Raw genomic sequence first — 21,531 nt, forward strand, 5'->3', positions numbered from 1 at the left:
GGAAGCTCCCCCCATAGAATAGGATGGGATGGGATGGGCCACAGTACAGTACCGTACCGTGCCTTTCTGGGAATCCCCGGCCTGTGTGTGTCCTTTTTACGACTGTTGCGTGCTACGTCGTAGTGAATGTACAGTACGGACAACGGAGACGACGGGGGGCGGCTCTTATTGAATGACCAAGCCACACTTGAGATGATGACTAGAGGCCCATGACACGACAACGAGGCGTGGCTTTTTCCTTTCTCGTCTCTCCCGCCACGGTCTTTTTTTCTTGAAGGACTTGGCATCTAGTTGCAGTCACCAAAGTCCTGTGCCTAGAAGTTACTCACAAGGACTATCAAGGCTCTACGATGCGACAACTTGGAGGTGGGCTGCTCTCTCTGTTGGGGGGGACGCCCGCCCGCCCAAGCCCAAGGCACAAGGGTCCATCTCCGCATTAGTTAGCGGCTGGCCGATGACGCCCCGGGGTCGGGTTTTGCGGCGGTGCAAAGGGGAAACACGACACCTTTTTGGGGGCGGTGATGCTCGCAGAACAGAGCCGTCTTCGACAGTGCCTACAGTACAGCTAGCCAGGTTGGCGGCCTCGCTGTCAGACTAGTACATACGAGTCCTTAAAGAAGAATGCCTTGTAGGAGCCGATTACGTAGGTTCTTTGCCCTCGAGTGCCCTTGTCAAATGCGGAGCTGGATCTGCTGGATCTGAATTATCCCATGCTTCAATGCCAGCAAGCGGGCTTTGTCAGGCCTTTCTCTCGAGTCGAGTTTCACCTGCAGACGGCATCGAAACATGCAGGCAGGTAGGCAGGTTTCTGCACTGTTTGATCCGCTGGCCGTTGTTCCAAACTTCCATACCTGAGTTTCTAGTTGCAGCCAGCCGACGAGTGTCAATCAGCTGTTAAGTTTGGGCCTTCAACGGCAGTTCATTTTAATGTCTAGCTATTGACTCTGGGTTTCTATCCATGGCAACATGTGTCAACGGTCTCGGTGGTGTTTTCACACCTGCCTTGCTACCAATCCAATCACAACAACCCAGTCTCGCTACCCTCCGAGTGCCTCACAGTTGATTCACTGGCCCAGCTGTTCGGTATGGTTTACTGCATCAGCTGCCTGCGTGTGAATCTTCTGACGCTTCACCCTGTGGATAACTCATCTGACTGCATGCAAACGCTGTCACTCAAACTATCCATCCATCCCGCGGAGAGACCGAGGCATGTCAGCCGCCATCAGCCACAGCCAGCCCTACCAACCGCGACCGTTACCGCAGTCACCAGTCAAGTCAAATCTCCGACGACGACAAGAAGCAGTCATGGCTTTTCGAGTTGCCCATCCATGGATTGCCCTTGCACCATTTGCTGTGCCCTTTCGGCTCCGTATCTCGGATATCGCTTCATCTCGCCTGCCAATGCCAATGCAATGCTGCGTTGCCTTGGCATCAGTGCGCTCCACTCGCTCACGGAGATGGATCCATGATGATGGAGATTTTGCTGGGCATTGCTCCGCTGAAAACATTACCATCGACACGTCTGACAGAGGGTTTTTAACCAAAAGCAGGAAAGTAATAATAACACATGGCATGTTTAAATAGCGCCGAGAGCAGTCTTACTACGTACAGTACCGCTCGATAAACCAACAACATCCTCATCCTCACCCTCACCGCATCATGTAACGTGCCACACACATTTCAGCATCTCCAAGTCTGTCAACTCAAAAGTTCAACTACTTATTTCCGTCTGTATTGTTGCTTATATTTCCGCTTCAGTAACTTTGTAAATAGTGATCCTCGTCCGGGTATTGATCAGGCTTCACTCTGCCCTTGACCAGCCCCGGACCTGGGCAGCCGGCCCGGAGCAGGCCATGGATGACCCTGAACATGACATCCGTATTCTCCACATCGAAAACATGACTTGTCTCCGAAAAGTTATTGTGATACTCCATAAATAGTACAAATCCATCAAAGTGTAGGGTATGCATGGTTTGTATAGTGCTCGTCCAGTCAATATGCTGCTCCCGAGAATAGACCCAAATTTGATCACATCGTGGAGCTTCCCACCTGGCTCATTGTAGATGTCTATTCAATCTTCCATCTCCTTGGTGTTGGTTGTTGAGGTCCAGTGATTGGCCACTATTGATGTCTTTTGCTGGACTGCATCTACATTCTTGGCCAAGCCCTGACTCACTCTTTGTCATGTTGTCAACACTGTATTGCCAAGCCAGACTGTAGGTGATAATTCTAGAATGCGCCCGCCTTCACGTGAAATCTTCCGCAAAGCCATAATATGGTAGCTCCTCCTCGTGGTTGCTGAGTGTGCCGTTTTCTGCTGCCACAGTCATGACCGTAGGGTGACTAAAACCCAAATGAACGGCGAGGGACAAAGCGCCAAAGGTTATGGATTTTTGGCATGCACACAGACTAGAAGATGCCAGAAACATCTGAATCGGTAGTTTGGGCAAAGGGTCAGCTTGATGATACTAATATATCCATATCTTGATGCAGGTATCCCATCCGTGAAATATGGCAACATCGCATCAGTATAGTTGCTGGTGGGAAAGCTTCAGCTTGCATAGGATTAAAACCTACATAGTGTTCAATAGCATTGTCGTATTTGCAGCTCTCTCTACTTTTAACCATCATAGAACTCTAATCCAAGCCAGCAACATCCAGCCTTTAAATAACAACTACCTACACCTGTCTACACTTCCATCTATACCACATTCAATCGAAACCACCGACACCGGCGTCTCAACTTTACCCCGGGTAAACAAATCTGCACTCACGGGACCCAGCTCCGATCAAGCACGCCGGATTGACGGGTCCCCAGCTTATAGTTCTAGTATCATTGAAATCTAAAGAGCCTTGATAGAGTACCTATAACGATGAATAACTAGTTAACTTGATTTGATGAGATGAGCATTTGTACCGGGTTTAGATACTTGCTCTTAAGGGATTATTTCCGAGGTGGAAGAAAAACATTGATCAATATTGACCGAGTTTGGGCATCCTTGATCGAATAAAAGATTCCGTACCCTCCCGTGTGTGTTTATGCCGAAATCACCGATTGCGGGTCCGGCGATGGGCGGGAATACTCGGCGGGGTGGTCGGAGATAGGCCGGCGGGGTTGTAGTTACCATCCATTTCAGCCTCTCCAACGACATGTGCTGTGTTATAGAGCAGCTCACCTGTTTACAAGTTGATACTTAATCTACATCTCGCCTGAAGAGATCCTCAATGACTGATAACGCTGATCGCAAGATCTGGCAACCCCTCCACCCCGCCATCAGGGATCGTCTGGACCCCCAGTACGTCGCCTACCATGAGGCTCATCTCCAGTACATAGAGCCGGAAAAACTGGGCGTCTGGGATGGATCTGCGAGGACCAAGAAGGTGTCTCTGCCGCCTGGAGGCACGAAGCCGGTTCCTGTCGGGGGCATCGATGATTTTGATGTCGGCAGATTCCGGGTGAGGGTTTACACGCCAACAGGGGAGTGTGATGAGAGAGGTTGGCCTGTTCTTGTCTGGTTCCACGGCGGTGGCTGGGTTCTTGGTGGTTTGAATAATGGGACTGATCTTTGCTCGTGGGTTTGTCAAGGCATGGCTATTAATACCTCTTTGTGTTGTGCCGAGATGTGTTTCTGACTCGATGCTAGGCGCGCGCTGCAAGGTCGTGACCGTCGACTACGGTCTCGCCCCAGAGAACCCCTTTCCAATTGCAGTCGAGGATGCGATTGATTCTTTCAGATGGGTTGCCTTAGAGCCAGCTGAGCTCGGAAAGATCGACACTTCGCGCATCTCCATCGGCGGAACATCGTCAGGGGGAAACATAGCCCTCGCCGCAGGAATTGCAGCCTCAAACCCTGGAGCTCCCCTTCCAACTGCCAAACCCTCACTCCCAAACACAGCATCACATCCTCCGGCGTCACTGTTGCTTTTTATCCCCGTGGTAGACAACACTGCTACTGCTGAGGATGTCTGGAAACCCAACGCTGAGACTGCCCCTTGGCTGACCCCTGAGCGGCTGTCGTGGTACCGCAAGCTCTACTTGCCCAGGGATGAGGACTGCAAGAGCTGGGATTCCAGCCCAAATTTTGCTCCTGAGTCTCTGCTGAAGAATCTTCCAAAGACGTGGATTGCTGTGGCCGAGATGGACATCCTTGCCCCTGAGGCACTGGCATTTGGGGAGCAACTGAAGGGCCTGGGGGTTGAAGTTGATACCCTAGTTGTGGAGGGGGCAACGCATTCTATCTTGTCGCTTCATGGCATAATAGATAGAGGTCGTGAGATGATTGGGAGTGCAGTTAAGCACCTTCAGGGGGTCTTTGGAACTTGACAGCCAGATGTTGGTCAAGTACTGACGTGGTATTGAAGTACGCTAAACTAATATCTCTTGGTCTGTTTTCTTTGCGACGCCATGCCAGGTCCCATCCTATAGATCTAACCTCTATCCCGTGTTTCTTGCATATTTCTTTTTACCCCATACTGTGTTTTACCCGTGTACATAATAATTAAAAGAAAAGGGCTTCTATACAGCAACACCCTCTGCGGTAGGAGCCTTGCTCTCACTGTCGCTCACGCTGTCACTCTTGGATGTCTTGCTCTTCCGGCTGCGCAGACACCATAGACCCTTGAGACCACCATCATCCAGCTCCAGAAGCTCCTTCATGCAAAACGCCGGGTGGAACACGTTGAGAACAACCACGGCAACAACGATCAAGACACCCTCGAAGCCGACAAACATGTACTGATCTCCCATGACGGGGCCTTCCCACCCCTCAGACAACTCGGCAACTCGAAAGGCACTCCGCCAGAGGATGCACAGGGCAGCGACAGAGAGAGCGCCGAGGAAGGCCTTGAAGCGGCGCGAGTTGCGCACCTTGCGGACCTCTGGGCGCTGGTCGAGGGCTGCTTCGCCGAGGGCGCGCTGGCGGCGGATGGTGCGGAGGGCAAAGTCGAGGGAGCAGAGGATGAAGCCGAAGATGGTGATGACCTGGAAGGCGAGGCCGGCGATCATGATGTTGGAGCCCACCTTGGGGTCTTCGTGGTTGTGAGACGAGACTGAGGCCATGCCGCCGCCGAGGGCCTGGAGGACGAGGGAGATGACGTCGCAGGGGATGAACTTGGGGGAGGTTAGTTATCCAAGGCTGGTGACTGTTTGACGATGAACTTACAATTCGAGTGTAATATTCTGGAGGGAGTCTCGAGTTCTCAGGCCCAAACGCCGACACGATTCTACGCAGGCAGAGATAAACTCCAGCAGCCATAAAAGCTGGACCAATGGTCAAGCAGCAGATCTGAACGAGGAAACCATTCTCACTCCATGGGTTCTGCCAGCTCATGATACGACCAATGTATCCGAGAATCTCACAGATGAGGCCAAGGATAAGAGCAACATTGAAGGCAGTTCCCTTGCGTGTGACGATCCAAGTGACGATGAAACCGATCAGGGAGGCGGAAAAGATGGCGAGGAAGGCTGCATTGGGAGCCAAGTCGAGACGATACTGGTAGAAGCTGGAGACATTATCGCAGATGTCCGACTTGGGATGTTCAAAGCACCACGTAAAGAGACCACCATCATCAACAAATGTTTGGTTGTTCAAGTCTGGGACGTCGTCGTTGGTGGACATGATGGGCGGTTTGCCGAGAGTTGGGGCCAAGACTTTGGGTGAGTCTGCCAAGCAAGGGACAAAGTTGATAGAGTTATCGTCGAGTTATGTATGTATCGCTTCGTCTTGTTGAACCGGAGTTGATGAATAGTTCCTCCGTCTTACTGCATCTAATGGGTGTGGTATCGGGCTGACTCACGACACAAAAGTCAACAACACTCCAAGAAAAGAAGGTTATTGAAAAGGTAAAAGAGAATGAGACACAACTAAAGTACAGCACGGATATAACAGAAAAGAAGAAGAAAAAAACACTCGCTCAGCCCAAGGAAATGGATCCTTACTTCAAAAGGATTCCCTTCATCTCAGCCCCGGAATTCGGGCATAAAGATACAGCCGGATTGGAGCCTCCGGCACGTCCCCGTGGCCCGCCGGGGCATCCTTCAGCTCGGAATTGACCCGCCCTTCTGCGATATCTGTTGGCGCTAGGGCAGCCTTATACATGAGAGGGTGGTCGATGCGAGGGATGGGATTGGACGTCTCGCCGAAGAATGCGAAACAGCGTGCGCGGCTTCGTGTGATTTTCGTATACTACGTTGTAGTTTCATGTCCTTGCCGTGTAGCAAGGGCGTCTAGACTCTGGGGCTGTGCAGGTTTAACATGAAGAGAATCAGCCTGGGCGGATTTCAAGATTCTGATATCATCACTTTCAACTCAACATAGCCTCCACATGAAAAGAACGTGTATGCACCTGCGCGTATAGTAACATCAGGGAGGCTCGTAAAAAAACTCAATCTGGATTGATAAGCGAACCCGCCTCAATGAACCCTGTCCGGGACTATCCCGTTGCCAAGATCGCCATTTCCATTGCAACGCTGTCTAACACGGGAGCCTCATCTGAACTCTCAGCCCCAAACGAGGACGTCCAAGGCTGAAATTGAGCATGACAAGAAGACACAAAACAAACAATCTCATTTAGATATTCTTCGGCTTTCAAGCCATCTGCCGCGTCATCACAGACCCACTTTGTTCAATCACCATCGTACGAGTTTAGATGGATGCCAGGGTCAAATGTGCCAAGAACGCCAGGCTGACATCAACCACTCCATCACTCGCACTTCTTATCAAACACTCTGCTCGACCCTTTTGAACGATATCTTTGTTGCTGCATTACATAGAAAATGTTCGACGTTATATCTAGTCCCACGAATTAACCATCTGATATGAATGTATCCTGCCAGCAGTTCAAACTCCACTCAACCCAACGCCCTTTTCGAGTCACACCCCGTTCATAGTTACTTACTCTTCTTCTTCTTGTCCGGGGTTGCGCTTCTACTATCGTCTGCTGGCGTTCCGCTGACGCCGCTCTTGGTTACCACACCTCCAGCTGCTTTGCTCGCTCCCACGCTGATTCCTCGGCCGGAACGCATGCTGTCGAGGCTAATGTTGCTCCCATTGCTCCCTCTGCGTTTGGCACTGGCCTTGATCCTCGCTGTCGTTGGTGACTCGTGGCCTTCATCAGGCGAGTCTCCTCTTGAGAGCCGACCTCCAGCAGGTACGTCTGGGGTCACTGGCCGACCGTCCACAATGGTGCCCGCAGCGAGACTGACCCTTGCCCGTGTCGTGTTCACCGGTGATGGAATCCCAGTCGAATGCTCTCGTGCACGGTGCGGAGCCAGGGGAACACCGTTGCTCTGGCTTTCAACGCTAGGCGTCAGTGTTGATGATTCGCTCTCGCTTCCTCGGTATGAGTATCCAAACGCGTATCCTGAGCCAAGGAGGCTCTCTTGTCTGCTGATGTAGTATTTGTCGTACTCTTCTTTAGAATGCTCGGCATCCGTGAAGCTGTCGAGGGCATCGAACACATGTTGAAAGACTTGAATGTCAACGTCCCGGGCCCATAAGAAGTCGAGATGCTCGTAGTGAGGGATCTCGGTCGCTACCGTCTGCGGCGGTAGTTCCTTGAGCATCACCTTGATGTCAACCAGGGAGTCACTCCCTCCGTACACCAGAACAATTGGCGTCTTGATGTTTCGCGTCGGGTATTTGGCAACCTTGGAGTACTTGCTGGTCGTGATGACACTCATAGGCTGGTGAACATCGTCGTCATACATCTGGAAAGACTTGTTCCGAATGATTTGAAACCAATGGACCACACTCTTGGTGCTCGTGAACGAGTAGAGATGTGGGTAAGCTGCCAGCTTCTGGCTCGCCGAGATATTCTTGGTCTGCCAGTTGAACAAGAAGGAAAGTCCCATATCGATGAGCTTGCTGAAGATGGGTGGGTATAGAAGCGTCTCCCACATGGTTGCCGAGCTGAGGATGGACCTGCGACCGAACAGCAGGTAGAGAACTGAGGGAGAAGCTGTAACGAGAGCATCAACGATTCCATTCGACAAGCCAGTGGGAGCCATGGCCGGCGCAAGAGCAATAAAGACGTTGACCTGCTGGTTGAGCTTGGGGTGGATGGCCAGGGTGGCAAAGGCTTGTGCCGTGCCTTGAGAGAAGCCAATGTAAGACAGACTCTCCTGCTGCGTTGTGTCGAGGATGTATGCAATGCTGTCAGGGATGTCATGGAAAGCAAACTCATCGATGGAAAAGTCCCAGAAGCTGAGCGATGTTGGCGAGTGGTGAATCGACTTCTTGGAGTACTTGTTTCCTCGATTGTTGCCAAGCTACGAGGGTTAGTCAAGATGAAAGTTAAGATGAAAGAAATGAGACCTACCCAGACATCATAGCCCCTCTCAACCAGTTCAAAAGGCAAGCATCTATGCCCATCCGTAAGAGCAACCCAAACCTCAGAGTTCATGAGAAGACCATGGTGCATGTAAATCACCTTCTTGCGCAGGCTCGTCGGTCCAGAGTTGACCTTTTGCCCCTCCTCGCCCTTTCTCCACGCCAGACGATGAAGTCCGAGGAGGTAGCCATCTTTGGTTTGGGCAATGTGCTCTTCAGCCTCGTAGCCCCAGATCCGACACAACTCGACAAAATCAGCTGCGTCCCGCACAGCTGTTGAGATGGCTACTGAGGGTCAGCCTGAGCACGACAGCAATTTATAGTGTTGACCAACATTTTCGCCTGTTCTCCGCCCTCTTCTTGGCAGGGGGAGAAAATTTGTTAAATAACCGCCTTGAAGCTCGATAGAAGAATGAAACGAGGAAAGGAGCTGGGAATATCAGTATCAACAAAGCCCACACACCGCTCAGGAGGCGCGCATCGCGACTTACGCAAAGCCAGGGTCAAGACTCGGATGAAAGCCTCGAGACCGACGAGGATAAACGACCCAACGAGCGCGACATACTCGTGCCTACAGGATCCCAAGGTTAATGATAATGAGGCTGGCGCACAGATGAAGAGGCGGCAGACCGCCTCAGCAATAGAGGGAGCAGATTGGACAGGGGGCGACTCACGGACGCAGCCTCCCAATAAACGGAATAGCCATGGCGACAAGATCTCTCAGATGAGACCAGAGCCGCCGCGATAGGATCTCAACCCTCGATTCTGTGTTGCGAGAGGGGCCAGGATGAGAATGAGAAGGACGCCGTTTGGCTTTGGCAGCAGTTGGAGGTGATGTCACATGCAATTGGGGAGCCCGACGTTGACGTTGAGCACTGACGTTCTGCGCTGGCGCTGGTGCTGGCGCTGGTGCTGCGAGAGGGTGACAACGAATCATGACCTCAGCGACTTTAGGCGAGATTGGAACCAAGTGGACAGGACGGGCCATTCCCTTTGCAGCACCGAAGAGCGAAGACGAGATCCATGGAAAAGAGTTGAGATGAGGCCTTTAAAAGGGGTCATATAGGTAGGAGTGCTTGCTGTCCTTGACCATTCCATTCATGCCTTCATCTTTCATCATCAGTGAGACATTCATTCATGGCTCCTATCGTGTTGAGAACCTTGAACATGGGTGTCTAGCACATGCAAATGTCAGGGTCGAGTACAGTGGATTGGGTGCTAACTTTCAGTGGATGCAGCGCTAAAGTACCCGCCACTTGCGTGGAACGTGGACAACCCCGATAACGATTGGGTTTGAGAGGAGAGAACAACAAAAACGTGGAACAATCAAGGGCAAGAGAATAGAGAAACACATGATGATAATAGTAGAGCTTCACTTACCTTGACCATGAATATCGAAGCCCATCATGTCTCAGTCTTGTCGTGCTGTTAAGCTTAAACAGCGGTAAGATGCAAAGCAAGTGTGGCTCATGCCCGCAACGCCACAATGGGAGCCTCAATTCGTCTCGATGAGCCAACCAATCACAGGCCGACCGCAAAATGAACCCTTTTGGTGCAAGTCTCGAAGCCGTTTTGATCCCGTCTCGTCCATCACCTGAGCTGCCATCGACCGAAAAACCACCAGCCCAAGATGCCCAGCTCGTGCAAAGAACTGCGTAAGCCGTCACCTCGACCTCTCAGCCGCTCGATCTAACAGTCAATTTCAGGCGAGGCCCTCGCGCAGTGCCTCCAGGAATCAGACTGTGTCATGGTCCAACGCAACAGCGCCGCCGACTGCCTCCGCGAGCCCCTCGTCGACACCCTCCCCCTCAAATGCCGCCAGCTCAAGAAGGGCTTTGGCGAGTGCAAACGCGGCATGGTCGACATGCGCAAGCGGTTCCGTGGTAACATGCCCGTCGCCTACCGCACCATGGAGCAGGCCGAGGAGGGCAAGGGATATCAGCTGTACGCCGGACGTCCTGCCTTTGCGGGCGGCGTCAAGGAGACGGACGGAAACGAGCCTATTCCCAAGGATTGGCGGGAGATTGAGAACGAAAAGTACAAGGCCGAGCAGGAGCAGCAGCGGCAACAACAGCAGCAGAAGAAGTAAAAGAGGCGGAGAGACACATTGACCCTGATACTGAGCCGGCGGGGGCAATTGGGTGAGGATTTTGATGGTGAAGATGGTCACGAAGGGAATTCCGGAGATGGAAGACCCTTTACTGCTGGCCCTGAGAACGGTGCTTGGTTAAAAGGCTTGGAAACAGCCTCCTCACACAAGACCCGACCCGGCGTCTCCGGAGCATCCGCACGCAGGCACATATTAATCTGCGGCTCACCGTGATGACGGACGGACGGACACAAACCGTCCCTACCTACTCCCCTCCTCCTCACATGTTGTACAATATTTGTATCTTGCATCTCGAATCTCTGGGATTGTTTATTATCATGTAGTCATATCACACATGGCCCAATCAAGGAGGTTGGATCTGGCAGCACAGCACAATTGCAAGACAAATGCCGTCCTCCAAAGCTTACCGATACCACCATGACGAACCTGTCCCTCTCAGGGCTTTTTCATATCCGGTCTAAACAAGGTCGATCCTCAAAACGCCTCGCCCGGCACTGTAACTTAATTATGCTCCCGAGCCGTCCCCCACAACCCGCGAATCCATGGCATTCAAGAGAGCTAGCTAATCAAAGTCGACCAAACCCCACGCGCGCGCCCGACTTTGGAAATTGCCCTTGTGCCCTTTGTCCTACACACCCCCCGAGTCCAAGTGCGTAAGCAAGCCCCTGTGCTTGTTCCTTCCTTGGCGAGGCCCAGTGACGACCTGTGAAAAACCTCATCTTGCGGTCCCAAGAGGCTTGGCTTCGCCCATATCCCGGTGTTTAGTGAGGAGTTGATGGTGGTGGTTGGGGATGGATGTCGGGTTTATCTTAGTGGCAGTTTTCCCTTGTCCTGTCGCCTGCTTGCTTCCCTATCTTGTCTCTTGTCTTGCCGCTGCCGTTGCTCTTATCATCCTACCATTGCATCCATCGTCTCTTCCCGTCTCACCACTCCCGCCCGGCCTGAGACTTGGATCGATCGGTGGGTGCAAACTCTCCTATCCTCCTATTCCGGCCTCCTATTCTTCCTTCATTCCCATTCCTCTTGCTCATCTTTTCCTCTCGAATCATTGTCTGATTCATGAATCCCTCGTCTATCCGCCAGATCCGGTAATGCGTCCTCCGCAGTTCGCGTCACCATCATCTTCGTTGTCGTCGTTGTCGTCATAGCTTCATCAACCGCGAATCGCCCCCCTAAGCTCGCCGCCCTCCCTTGTGACCAACCCTCTCGCCGTCATTCGCCCCTCCCCCTGCAGCCATGGCCATAATGATCACGGCACGGCAGCGGAGGTTGCTCGTCCTACTCTCCACCGCATTCTTCGTCTTCAGCGTCTTTTACTGCTGCTCGCGCCTCGTCGCACTCACCATGCCCCACGACGACTCGGCCGACTATGACCAGCCCAAGGTTGAGATATCGAGAGCCGATAACCCCATGTCTTACGGCTCGTACAACCGACCCGCCTACGACGGCATCGACCTTGTTAGGAACCTCCCGAGCGAATACATTCCAACAAAGGCCAACGGCCGCCGATTGGTTGTTATCGGTGATATACATGGCATGCTCGACCCCTTCGAGAAGCTGCTCAAGAAGATCACCTTTGATCCCAAGCGCGATCACATCGTCGCTGTTGGCGACATGGTCAACAAGGGCCCCAAGACCCCCGAGCTGATCAACCGACTCATGGAGCTCAAGGCCAGTGCCGTCCGCGGAAACCATGAAGATCGTGTGATCCTTGCCTGGTCGGCCCTCAACGCTCAGCAGGGTGTGCAAGCATATCTCGACTCGGAAGCGGAAACAAAGAGACGCGGCGAGGAGGAAGATCTCAAGACGGCACGAAGCCTGAACGAAGCGCAAATGAATTGGCTAAGGAACCTCCCCGTCATCCTATCCGCCGAGCCCATGTCCCTCTTCATCGTTCACGCCGGCCTGGTCCCCGGTGTCCCCGTCCATCAGCAGGATCCCTGGGCCGTCATGAACATGCGCACTCTACGCTTCCCCCGCGCCGAGTTCCGCATTAAGGAGATTGAAAAGAAGCGCAAGCAGGAAGAGAAGAAGAAGAAGCAGGAGCTCGAGAAGCAGCAGGAGTTGGAGAAGCAGAAGGAAGAGGATCTGAAGAAGCTTGCGGAGAAATTGCCCAAGCGAGACGGATCCTCCTCCGACGAAGAGGGCCAAGAGGCTTCCGTCCTCGTCCCCCGCGCTCAACCCGATCCCGTTGTCGCCGCCGCCGCAGCATCGGCCGGCGATCCCGCACTCGAGCTTCTTAGCACCGACCGCGATGTATGGATCCCCGTCAATGACCGTGGGGGCGAGCAATGGTCCAACCTGTGGAACAGCGAGCAGAAGAAGCTCCCTGCCATCGAGCGTCGTACTATCATATACGGCCATGACGCCAAGATGGGTTATAAAGAAGACACATACACCTTCGGCCTCGACTCAGGCTGCGTCAAGGGCAATGCTCTTACTGCCCTCGTTATCCAGGGCACCGAGGATGGGGGCTGGAAGCCTCTGACTTTCCAAGTTCAGTGCAAGAAGGGCTGGTTCTAGTCGGGCACCTGTGATTTCATGCTATTTATCGATGTCATCATGACCATTCTCTGGGCAGCATCAAGATGGGACATAGGTGTTGGGTTTGGCAGGCCAAGCGTGTCTTTCGATGGGTGGGTGGCGTTCACAGGTCTTGTCGGTCGGATCAAGAACGGCGGTGTTTATACCAAAGCATCTAAACATGGAGTTTGTTGTACTGTAGTTAAATCCCAACTTGGGTCCTAATTGTCTCACCGAGGGGTTCATTGCTCATGGGCCTGACATGTCGTCTTGATTTCCTATGCAAATCCTATCTGTGCCTGTCGACCTTCTCTTAATGATCCTCCCAAGCCGCGGCCTGTCTCCAAATCCACGTGAATGGATGGGTAGAGTGTGATATGTTCGTGGTATCATCAACGATAGCTTACAGGTGAATATCGCGAACCAATTCAAGCCAATTGCGCGCAGCCAGCCTCAATTCCACGATACCTCCCAAAGCAACCTTGCCCTATTAACTTTTTTCTTCCTTCAATTTCTTTGTACTCATTATGTGTGGTAGGTAGCTTAGGCGAGCTTCTCCTTAAGGATAGCCTTGAGGGTAACGGCGTCAGCAGCGAACTTGCTGATACCCTCACGGAGCTTCTCGACGGCCATCTGGTCCTCGTTGAAGTCGAAGCGGAAGAGGGCCTCATCGTTGATGTAGGTCTTCTTCTCGAGGTCCAGAGCAGCGGCCTCCTCAGCGTTGAGCTTCTTGGGGACGGCCTCCTCGGAGTTGAGGAGCTCCTCGAGCAGGTTGGGCTGTAAATCATCAAGTTAGTAACACATACATTTCATACTCAAGGTTTGGATCTGTGTGCTAAATGTGATACTTACGGAGATGGTCAGGTAGTCACAGCCAGCAAGCTCGGTGATCTCGCCAATGTTTCGGAAAGAGGCACCCATGACAATGGTGTTGTAGCCGAACTTCTTGTAGTAGTTGAAGATGGCCTTGACAGAGGCGACACCGGGGTCCTCCTCCTTAGCGTAATCCTTCTTGGTGTGAGCCTTGAACCAGTCAAGGATGCGACCGACGAAGGGAGAGATGAGGTAGGCGTTGGCCTCGGCAGCACCAATGGCCTGGACAAGCGAGAACATGAGGGTAAGGTTGCAGTTGATGCCGTGGTCGCGCTGAAGAATCTCGGCGGCCTTGATACCCTCCCAGGTAGCGGCAATCTTGATCAGGACACGGTCCTTGGAGATGCCCTGCTCACCGTAGAGCTATGGAAGTGTGAGCACGATCATAAGACCGAATTTACTTCAAGACCAGGCAGAGCTTACCTCAATAAGGTGAAGGGCCTTGTTGACGGAGGCCTGGGTATCGAAAGAGTAACGGGCATCGACCTCAGTGGAGACCTTGCCGGGAATGATCTTGAGAATCTCCTTGCCGAACTCAACGAGGAGGCGGTCGAGGGCATCGTCAACCTGCTGGTCGACAGAGCCACCCTTCTGCTTAGCGTAGTCGATGGCGACATCGATCAGCTTGGCGTACTCGGCCTTCTTGGAGGCAGCGAGGATGAGGGAGGGGTTGGTGGTAGCATCCTGAGGCTTGTACTTGCCAATGGCTATCGAGAACGGTTAGTTTCTTGTTCGATATATCATATCATATCATGACCATGGTGGGGGTTGTTGAGGAGGTGAGAAGATGGCGACTCGACGTGATGATGGGATTTGGGAGCTCGCGAAAACGAGGCTTCTGGGAGGGAGACACTAACAGGCAAAGTCACCTATGGAAGATGAGTTAGCATTGAGACAAAACTAGCTGGGGAGATGCGGTAATTACCAGAGTCGGACACAACGGTCTGTTGAGGTGGAAAACAAGCAAGCGGTCAGCAGAGAGTCCAACAAGGTGATTGTGTGAGTAACGAGGTAGCAGTATGAGATCCAGTAGCTGGAGCTTCAGAATGACGATAGCTTCCGTCAACTTTCTCAAGCTGCTTCAAAACTCGAGCTATCCGGATCTCGACACATTTCTCGTCGCGATACTAGACGATCTGGAGGGGCAGTGGTGGGGTGACGTACAGTGCCGGTGGCCTTGAGCTGATCGAGAGAAGTAGACATGATTGCTGTTGTTGTTTTGTGATTGATTCAAGATTGATCACACAAAGGACGAGAAGAGGATGAAGAGGAGAAAGAAAGAAGAAGAGGGAAGAAGAGGGAGTCAAGGGGAAGAAAAAGATTGGGGATTCCCACCAAAAGTTGGGAAGGTACCTGACGTACATGCGACGACTCGCGCCTTCTTTGCTGTCTCTCCCTCGCCTCCGTCGCCCCTCCCCCTCGTTCGCTGCGCTGCACCATGCGCCCATGGCCCATGGAAGGTACGGCATCCCGGTCGGAGCGGGGCTTCCGATTAAGTCATACCTTCACCTCACCTCATCCCGTACCCGCATCCGCCGCGGCCGCTCTCATGGCTGGTCGTGGAAAGAAAAGGCCGAAACAGCGAGGGAGCTCTTGAAACGCTTCTGAAGCAATAATTGCTGGTCAATTCTTTGATATAAATCTGCACCCTCGTAAAGCAGACTCTGGGCTTTCCTTTGGTATACTTTAAAGTCCTATTTGCCCCCATTTTGGCCTGCTAGGAGCTGGTTTCAAGTACGGTGATGCTTCCGATGTTAGCGGGCTGTTCCAGTGTTATTTTTTCCACCCTGGACGTCAATGCTACAGCCGCACCAGCAGCAAGCAAGCAAAGCTGGTGTATAGACGCTGACCGGCGAGTGCTTTGACCGACGATTCTGCAATCTTTTCAGCCTGCCGCAGCAATTGGGTTCTTTCTCTGACCGCCCGCCCGACTAATTCTCTCATAGGCCATTCACCTTTTCACGATGTGTCGCAGCTTTGGACGAAGAGAGAGAAATGACACGCTGGCTGGTCTTGGTAACTGCTACCGCCGCTCACCCCCACCGCCAGAATCAGAAAAACAACAACCCACCAGAGGTCCAAGCCAAGCAGACAGACCCTCGAGCCTCGATGCGAGGCCACTCGAATAGAAACCCCCACCCCGCTGCCAGCTTCTGTGTTGGGCCGAGTCCAGTCGCTTCGATAGGTCCGTCATTCCTCACGTCGCCATGCCCACCGAGAGAGCCCCCGACAACGGACCCCACTTGCACACCTCAACATGATGCCCCGCGGAGCCCCTCCATCATGCCGTTAGCTCGTGGACTTGGAAATCCGTGGATACTGAGAGAGCAAATGTGTGATATTAGCCTGTGGAGGTGCTCACCTTGAGCATCAGGCTGCCACATTTAGCCGTTCCCCCATTCCTGAGATCTTGCCTGGGCTTCCTGGGGGCTTCGGCGCGGCGCGGCGCATTTGATTAACCCCCGGCGAGAAGAACTGGTCCAACATGGTAGATATTTCAGAGGGCCGCATCCCTCCATTCTGGCAGTCTGGCCACCCATACGGCAGCTCCGATCAGCATCATTCCTGATTCCATAAAATCTCTCCCCACGGCACGTGGCACCGAACCCCGACACTTGGTGGCCGATATGGCCGGCGTATGCTCGGCGGGGAGAACTCCGACGTTTCCGGAGCTGCCGCATAGATGCCCCCGGAGGTCCAAAAACCGGACCACGTGTACCTAGGAAGAACACCACCGTCACTAGAGACATGCCACCAAACGGGCCGCCATCGTCGCCATCCATCTCGGAGTTCTGACCACCTAGCTCGCGGGAATCATAATCATGGATGCCTCCCATCATCGTCGTCCGCCGCCTGGACCTGTGTCTCCGGGTCCATATTTCCGACCGTATGCTTTTCCACGTCTGCGCGAATAGCTAATCTAGCTTTTGTTTGGCAGGGAATCAATTGCGAGTGTTGATGATTAATGTTGACTGACGCACTCAACATGTTTGGTCAGCCATTATCCAAGCCATCCTCTGCTTGGCGCGCAACCGCCTCTGGATGAGAACTATCTGTGCCAGTAATCTTTAAGGAAAATGATACATCAGTCATCCGATGTGTTTTGGTGCGACTTTTTTCTTTGTTTTTACAGTATGCCTCATCTAAACCGCACCCGCAATTCCAAGGCCACGCCGAGACACCATTACATGCATTTTTGTTTCGCCTATTTTCAAAACCTCGCCCTTCATAACCAAGTTCGTTGACGCGTCAATCTCGACCAGTCCGCGCTCGCCTTAATCCTCAGTGATATCACCATACTCCCACATGCCCTGTCGCTCCTGCTTGGCCTGGCTCTCGACCTCCTTGAGGTGCTTCAGAGTAGGCTCAAATGCCTTGCTGCGCTCCCAGGCCTTGAGCTTCTTGGGAACCATGCCGTAACCGCCGGCAACAACCTCCTTGTTGATCGAGTCGTTGGGACCAGGAAGCTCGCCCGAGGAGCCGGTATCGTAGAGCGTCACGTAGCTCACGTTCTCCTTGTTGTCCACGAAATCGAAGCTGGCAACCAGGCGCTTGTTCTCGGTCAGCTCATAGATGAAGCCGATAGCATCCTCAAAGTAGTCGGCGCCGGTAGGGAGCTGCACAAATGACAGGGAAGCATCAACGGCCTGAGCCTTGAGCTTCTGCGGGCCGAACTTGGACTGATCCAGGGTACGCAGGTGGTTCCAGGGGATCTTCTCGCTGTTGCCGTAGTCGATGTAGACGACTTCAGACTTCTTGGCGGTGCGGTCGTTTGCCCTCACACGAGCTCGGTACCACTGACCGTCGGCGGAGAACTTGGCAGAGACATACTCGCCAGTCTTGGGTGCGTCCTTGAGAGGGTTGTTGTTTTTGGAGTCGAGGTGGAACTTTCGGAATTCACTCGTAAGACTCTCCAGGGCGGCCGTACCCTTGCCAATCTCCTGGATCTTGATCTTACCATTGGCGTCAATGTTGGTAATAACAACATCGCGGTAATCGGTAGGCTTCTTGTCAATCGACACTTCAGCCTCGGGGGCAGCATCGACAGCCTCTTCCTCTTCATACTCCTCATCTTGGGAAGGGTCCCAGTCGTGCCACAGACCAAGTCGGGCCTCCTTCGCCTTCTTCTCGGCAGTAAACAACTCAGCAGCGTTGCCTGACTTTTCAGCAGAGTAGGCATGGACAGAGGCCAGACCTTCTTCCACCAACACCTTGGCAAAGTTCTCTCGGTTGATGTACAATTCGCCGATGAAACCACCGACCTTGTCCATGTCGTGAATGTCAACCTCGCAGTCGCGCTGGTTGCAGCGGCGGTTGGCAAGCTCAAGTGATTCCTTTCCGAAGGGCTCGCCACCCTCACCGTCGGCTCGGGGAGCTCGAGGGGCGCGGATGCCGCCCAGGACCATGGTGAGCTTGACGTTCTCGCGAGGGATCAGGATGGTGAATCGGGAGCCTGCCTTGCAGAAATCGACAATGGCGGGGACCTTCTTCTGTCGCTGCAGAGTTGCCAGCATAATCTTGGCCTTCTGTGCGTTTTCAGAGAGATCAGAGTACTGCTTAGCCTTCTGGGGCTTGCCAGACCACATGCCCTTCTTCTCCTCCTTGGCCTTCTCCTGAGCAGCAAGCAGCTCGTCATAGTTGGGGGCTCGGTCGGTATCATCCTTTCGGTGTCGGATGACGGATGCCCATCCGTTCTCGACCAAGAGGAGGTTGATGTTGGTGTTCTTCTCAGTAACAGTGGCGACCTCTCGAGCATCAAAGCCCTCAGACGCAGGCTTGGTACCATCGATGCTAATTCGCACGTGCTTTCCTATAAGCTTCTGGCGAAGGAACTCCTTGGCCTCTTCTCGGAAGGGGCTTTCGGAGGGTTCTGTAGTTCGAGGTCCTCGGACGCTGCTGATGTTGATTCTCTTCTCTGTGGTGCCAGCCTTGTTTCTGACAATAATGGTGTCTGCGCCGATAATCTTGGACACAATCATGTCCTGGTTGCCACCCTCAGCCTTGGCAACGTGGTGCTTGTGGAGTCGGATCTTCTTGGATTGGGCCTGCTTCTCTGCGGCGCGGAGAGCAGCCATCTTCTCGCCGAGCATTGTGGAGTGGAAATCATTGCAACGAGCAAGGCCCTCCTGGAGCAGGAACTCGGCAATGTTGCCTCGGGGTGGAGGACGGTGGCCACAAGCTGGCCTTGAGGGCTAGCGCCGACAATCTCAACCTTGACCTTACGTTGGAGGAGTCTTGTCTCGACGAAAGCCCTGGCCTCATTTCCGTATTCCTCGGCGGGCTGGGTGGTGCCAGTCGAGGGCAGTGTTCGCTCAGTCGAGGGGGTTCGGACACCAGCAAGCAGAGTCATGGGCTGAACATGCTTCTTCTCTGAGAGAAGGAGTCGTACCAGGAGTCGGTCACCGCTGAGAACTCGCTCGACGATACCGTCCACAGTCTTGCCCTTCCATTCCTTCATGAAATCGGGGCCGCCCAGGTCGTTTTGCACCTCGATGATGCCGCCCACACCCACATGGAGACCCTTGTCCTCAGCCTTGGCCTTGTTCTCGAGCTGGCGGAGGGTTTCGAGTCGGTCGAGAACGTCGTCCGACTCTTCCTTCCGGCCAGCATCCTCGCGAACCTTCAGCCAGCCAGCCTTGACCAACTCATCGGGCAGGTGGGTGCCATCCTGGAGCTCAGCAGTACCAAAGTCGCGGCCCGAAGTAGGAATGGTGTAGAGGACGGAACACTTGACAGGCTTGCCGACGACGAGGTTGCGAAGGTACTCTCGAGACTGGAAGGCGAAAGGCTCATCGCCTTCACGCCTCAGATGGGGAGCAGTAACGTAGGCGAGGGAGAAGGTTCGCTCAGCATTGGGGTTGTTGGGGCTAGTCAGGATCAAAGTGTCGCCACTGAGAACGCTCTTGACGTTGCCAACAAACGATTTGGACATGATGGGTGTAACACGAGACGGAGCGGGAAGACCTAATAACAAAAGGCTTGTGTTAGTCGAATCATGCGAACTATCGGCTAACAGCTGCGGCGAGGCGTAGAAGGGACGGGAGACGGGAGCTCGAGGGCAACAAGGGCAGCACCAAGGGTTTATAGTGCCACCAAGAAAGTGCCTATTAGCTGCGAATTGGGCGCAATGCTTGGACGCACTCGTTGATGGAACCATAAGCTCGCCGCCAGTTGAGCTCCAAGCTCCTGATCTTCCACCAAAGCTGCCACTTGACACCGCCACATTGGACGGACACATTGGAGGGGAAAGAGGGGCATGCGAAGAGTGTCAATTAGAAATCAACATGATTCTACTTACCTAGAGTAGAGGGGGGATGACTTTCAAAGGATGAAGCCTTGCTGAGAAACTTGAGAGCTGCTCAAACAAGGACGATTCGAGGATAAGAAGGAGCAAGGAGGAGCTTCATCCAAGCATCCTGTGTGGAGTTGAAGTTAACTGCCCATGAATGGGTCGTGTGCCTTGTGGAAAGGTGGCCCCAAGGCCGAGTTCGCCGCTAAAAGGCCACCTTGGCATGGAAGTGTGGGGTCAGAGTTCAGGGGGTTTGTGGCGGGTGGATGCCCTGGGGCGAATTCGAGTGCGGGGCACAAATCGCCTGAGCAGCTCCCTGAGCTCCCCTCGATGCGCCTGGAGCACCTTGAGCCTCATTCAGAGGAAGAGACAACCAACCCGGATGAGCTGATCTTCAGCTCGAGGTCTTGAGGTGGCGTGGCTAATTGCCAATCAGCGTTAGACTTAGGGCATGAAACCTATTGGCCAAGTTGCTAACGGTAAGCCGATTGCTGATGAGCCTCCCGTCAACATAAGGCAATTGCTCCTCTTATGATGCAATTATCTGGGGTAGAGTCGGGTAGAGCTTTGGTACAGCTAGACATTCTCCTAGACTTAATTGGCCTTTTTGATGAGACTTAGTAGGCAGAGTCCGTATTAAGTAGAGGTTTCTTTGCAAATATTTGTCATAAAGCACAAGTTATAAGAGTACAAAGGTAGGAAGTTTGTCGCAATGAGCATGTCAAATATCAACTCCCTTCAACAATCAGTGTCCATTATTGAACGGATGTCAAGCACCTACTCCATGCTAGAATTGTACTCCTACATTGGCAGTGGACCAGTGTATGATTGCTAGACTCTTTTAATGCTAGACATTGCAATTAAATGGATTCCCATCAAATCAAAGGGAGAGTAGATAGATAACCCTATGAGGAGGAGAGACGCAAGTTATGAGACCTCGAAGCTTGAAAAAAGAAAATGATAACCGATGATGCTGCTCAACTGCGGCGCATTGCTCTCCCCTAACGTTACCATGGACATGATCTCAACATCCCCTCAATCGACCTCATATGGTGTTGATCACAAGTTGCATGCACAAGAGTATGGTCTGAACACATCTTCAACATGAAATAGATGGCTTTTACTCATGAATATCACTACCTAGCACCCCCTACAGCCAGATGACACGAGAACTTCAAGGTTCTCCAGTGTGCCCCCCAATCTATCTCGAGACGCTCGAGCTCATTTTTGCCATCTTGTTCCTCGTGCTCTTCCAGTTCGCCACCACTTCTCAACGCCGCCAGTCTACTGCAATAGATAAAAATAGATATCGTCGAGAAAGGAACAAGGCAAGAGGGTATCGTATACGCGCCAAGGCCGGCAGCGGTAAAGGAGAAAACGAGAGGCGAAAGTTGGCGCAACCATAG

General features: G+C 52.9%; 7 protein-coding genes across 7 annotated transcripts; 3 read left to right on the top strand and 4 right to left on the bottom strand.

Moving 5' to 3' along the window:
* Positions 1-3,225: 3,225 nt before the first annotated feature.
* MRS44_004707 (uncharacterized protein) lies at positions 3,226-4,324 on the top strand (the record flags this gene model as incomplete). Its single annotated transcript, XM_065622299.1, has 2 exons — positions 3,226-3,544; positions 3,645-4,324. 2 exons carry the CDS (start codon positions 3,226-3,228, stop codon positions 4,322-4,324), a joined length of 999 nt encoding a protein of 332 aa, XP_065478371.1.
* Positions 4,325-4,516: 192 nt separating this feature from the next.
* Positions 4,517-5,618, bottom strand: MRS44_004708 (uncharacterized protein; the record flags this gene model as incomplete). Its single annotated transcript, XM_046268803.2, has 2 exons — positions 4,517-5,110; positions 5,163-5,618. 2 exons carry the CDS (start codon positions 5,616-5,618, stop codon positions 4,517-4,519), a joined length of 1,050 nt encoding a protein of 349 aa, XP_046136152.1.
* Positions 5,619-6,889: 1,271 nt separating this feature from the next.
* On the bottom strand, positions 6,890-9,318 carry MRS44_004709 (uncharacterized protein; the record flags this gene model as incomplete). The annotated part of the gene is made up of 4 exons (XM_065622300.1): positions 6,890-8,269; positions 8,320-8,588; positions 8,822-8,901; positions 9,005-9,318. 4 exons carry the CDS (start codon positions 9,316-9,318, stop codon positions 6,890-6,892), a joined length of 2,043 nt encoding a protein of 680 aa, XP_065478372.1.
* Positions 9,319-9,960: 642 nt separating this feature from the next.
* MRS44_004710 (uncharacterized protein) lies at positions 9,961-10,419 on the top strand (the record flags this gene model as incomplete). The annotated part of the gene is made up of 2 exons (XM_046273629.1): positions 9,961-9,985; positions 10,037-10,419. The coding sequence occupies 2 exons, from the start codon at positions 9,961-9,963 to the stop codon at positions 10,417-10,419; spliced, it is 408 nt and encodes a 135-aa protein (XP_046136150.1).
* Positions 10,420-11,685: 1,266 nt separating this feature from the next.
* MRS44_004711 (uncharacterized protein) lies at positions 11,686-12,963 on the top strand (the record flags this gene model as incomplete). Its single annotated transcript, XM_046268801.2, has 1 exon — positions 11,686-12,963. One exon carries the CDS (start codon positions 11,686-11,688, stop codon positions 12,961-12,963), a length of 1,278 nt encoding a protein of 425 aa, XP_046136149.2.
* Positions 12,964-13,506: 543 nt separating this feature from the next.
* On the bottom strand, positions 13,507-15,039 carry MRS44_004712 (uncharacterized protein; the record flags this gene model as incomplete). The annotated part of the gene is made up of 6 exons (XM_046268800.2): positions 13,507-13,740; positions 13,816-14,199; positions 14,260-14,543; positions 14,694-14,705; positions 14,762-14,780; positions 15,001-15,039. The coding sequence occupies 6 exons, from the start codon at positions 15,037-15,039 to the stop codon at positions 13,507-13,509; spliced, it is 972 nt and encodes a 323-aa protein (XP_046136148.1).
* Positions 15,040-17,111: 2,072 nt separating this feature from the next.
* Positions 17,112-19,768, bottom strand: MRS44_004713 (uncharacterized protein; the record flags this gene model as incomplete). The annotated part of the gene is made up of 2 exons (XM_065622301.1): positions 17,112-19,015; positions 19,060-19,768. The coding sequence occupies 2 exons, from the start codon at positions 19,766-19,768 to the stop codon at positions 17,112-17,114; spliced, it is 2,613 nt and encodes an 870-aa protein (XP_065478373.1).
* Between the last annotated feature and the right edge of the window lie 1,763 nt (positions 19,769-21,531).

Source organism: Fusarium solani (genome assembly GCF_023522795.1).
Source record: "Fusarium solani strain SB1 chromosome Unknown bctg00000002, whole genome shotgun sequence".
In the NCBI taxonomy this organism is placed as follows: Eukaryota; Fungi; Ascomycota; class Sordariomycetes; order Hypocreales; family Nectriaceae; genus Fusarium; species Fusarium solani.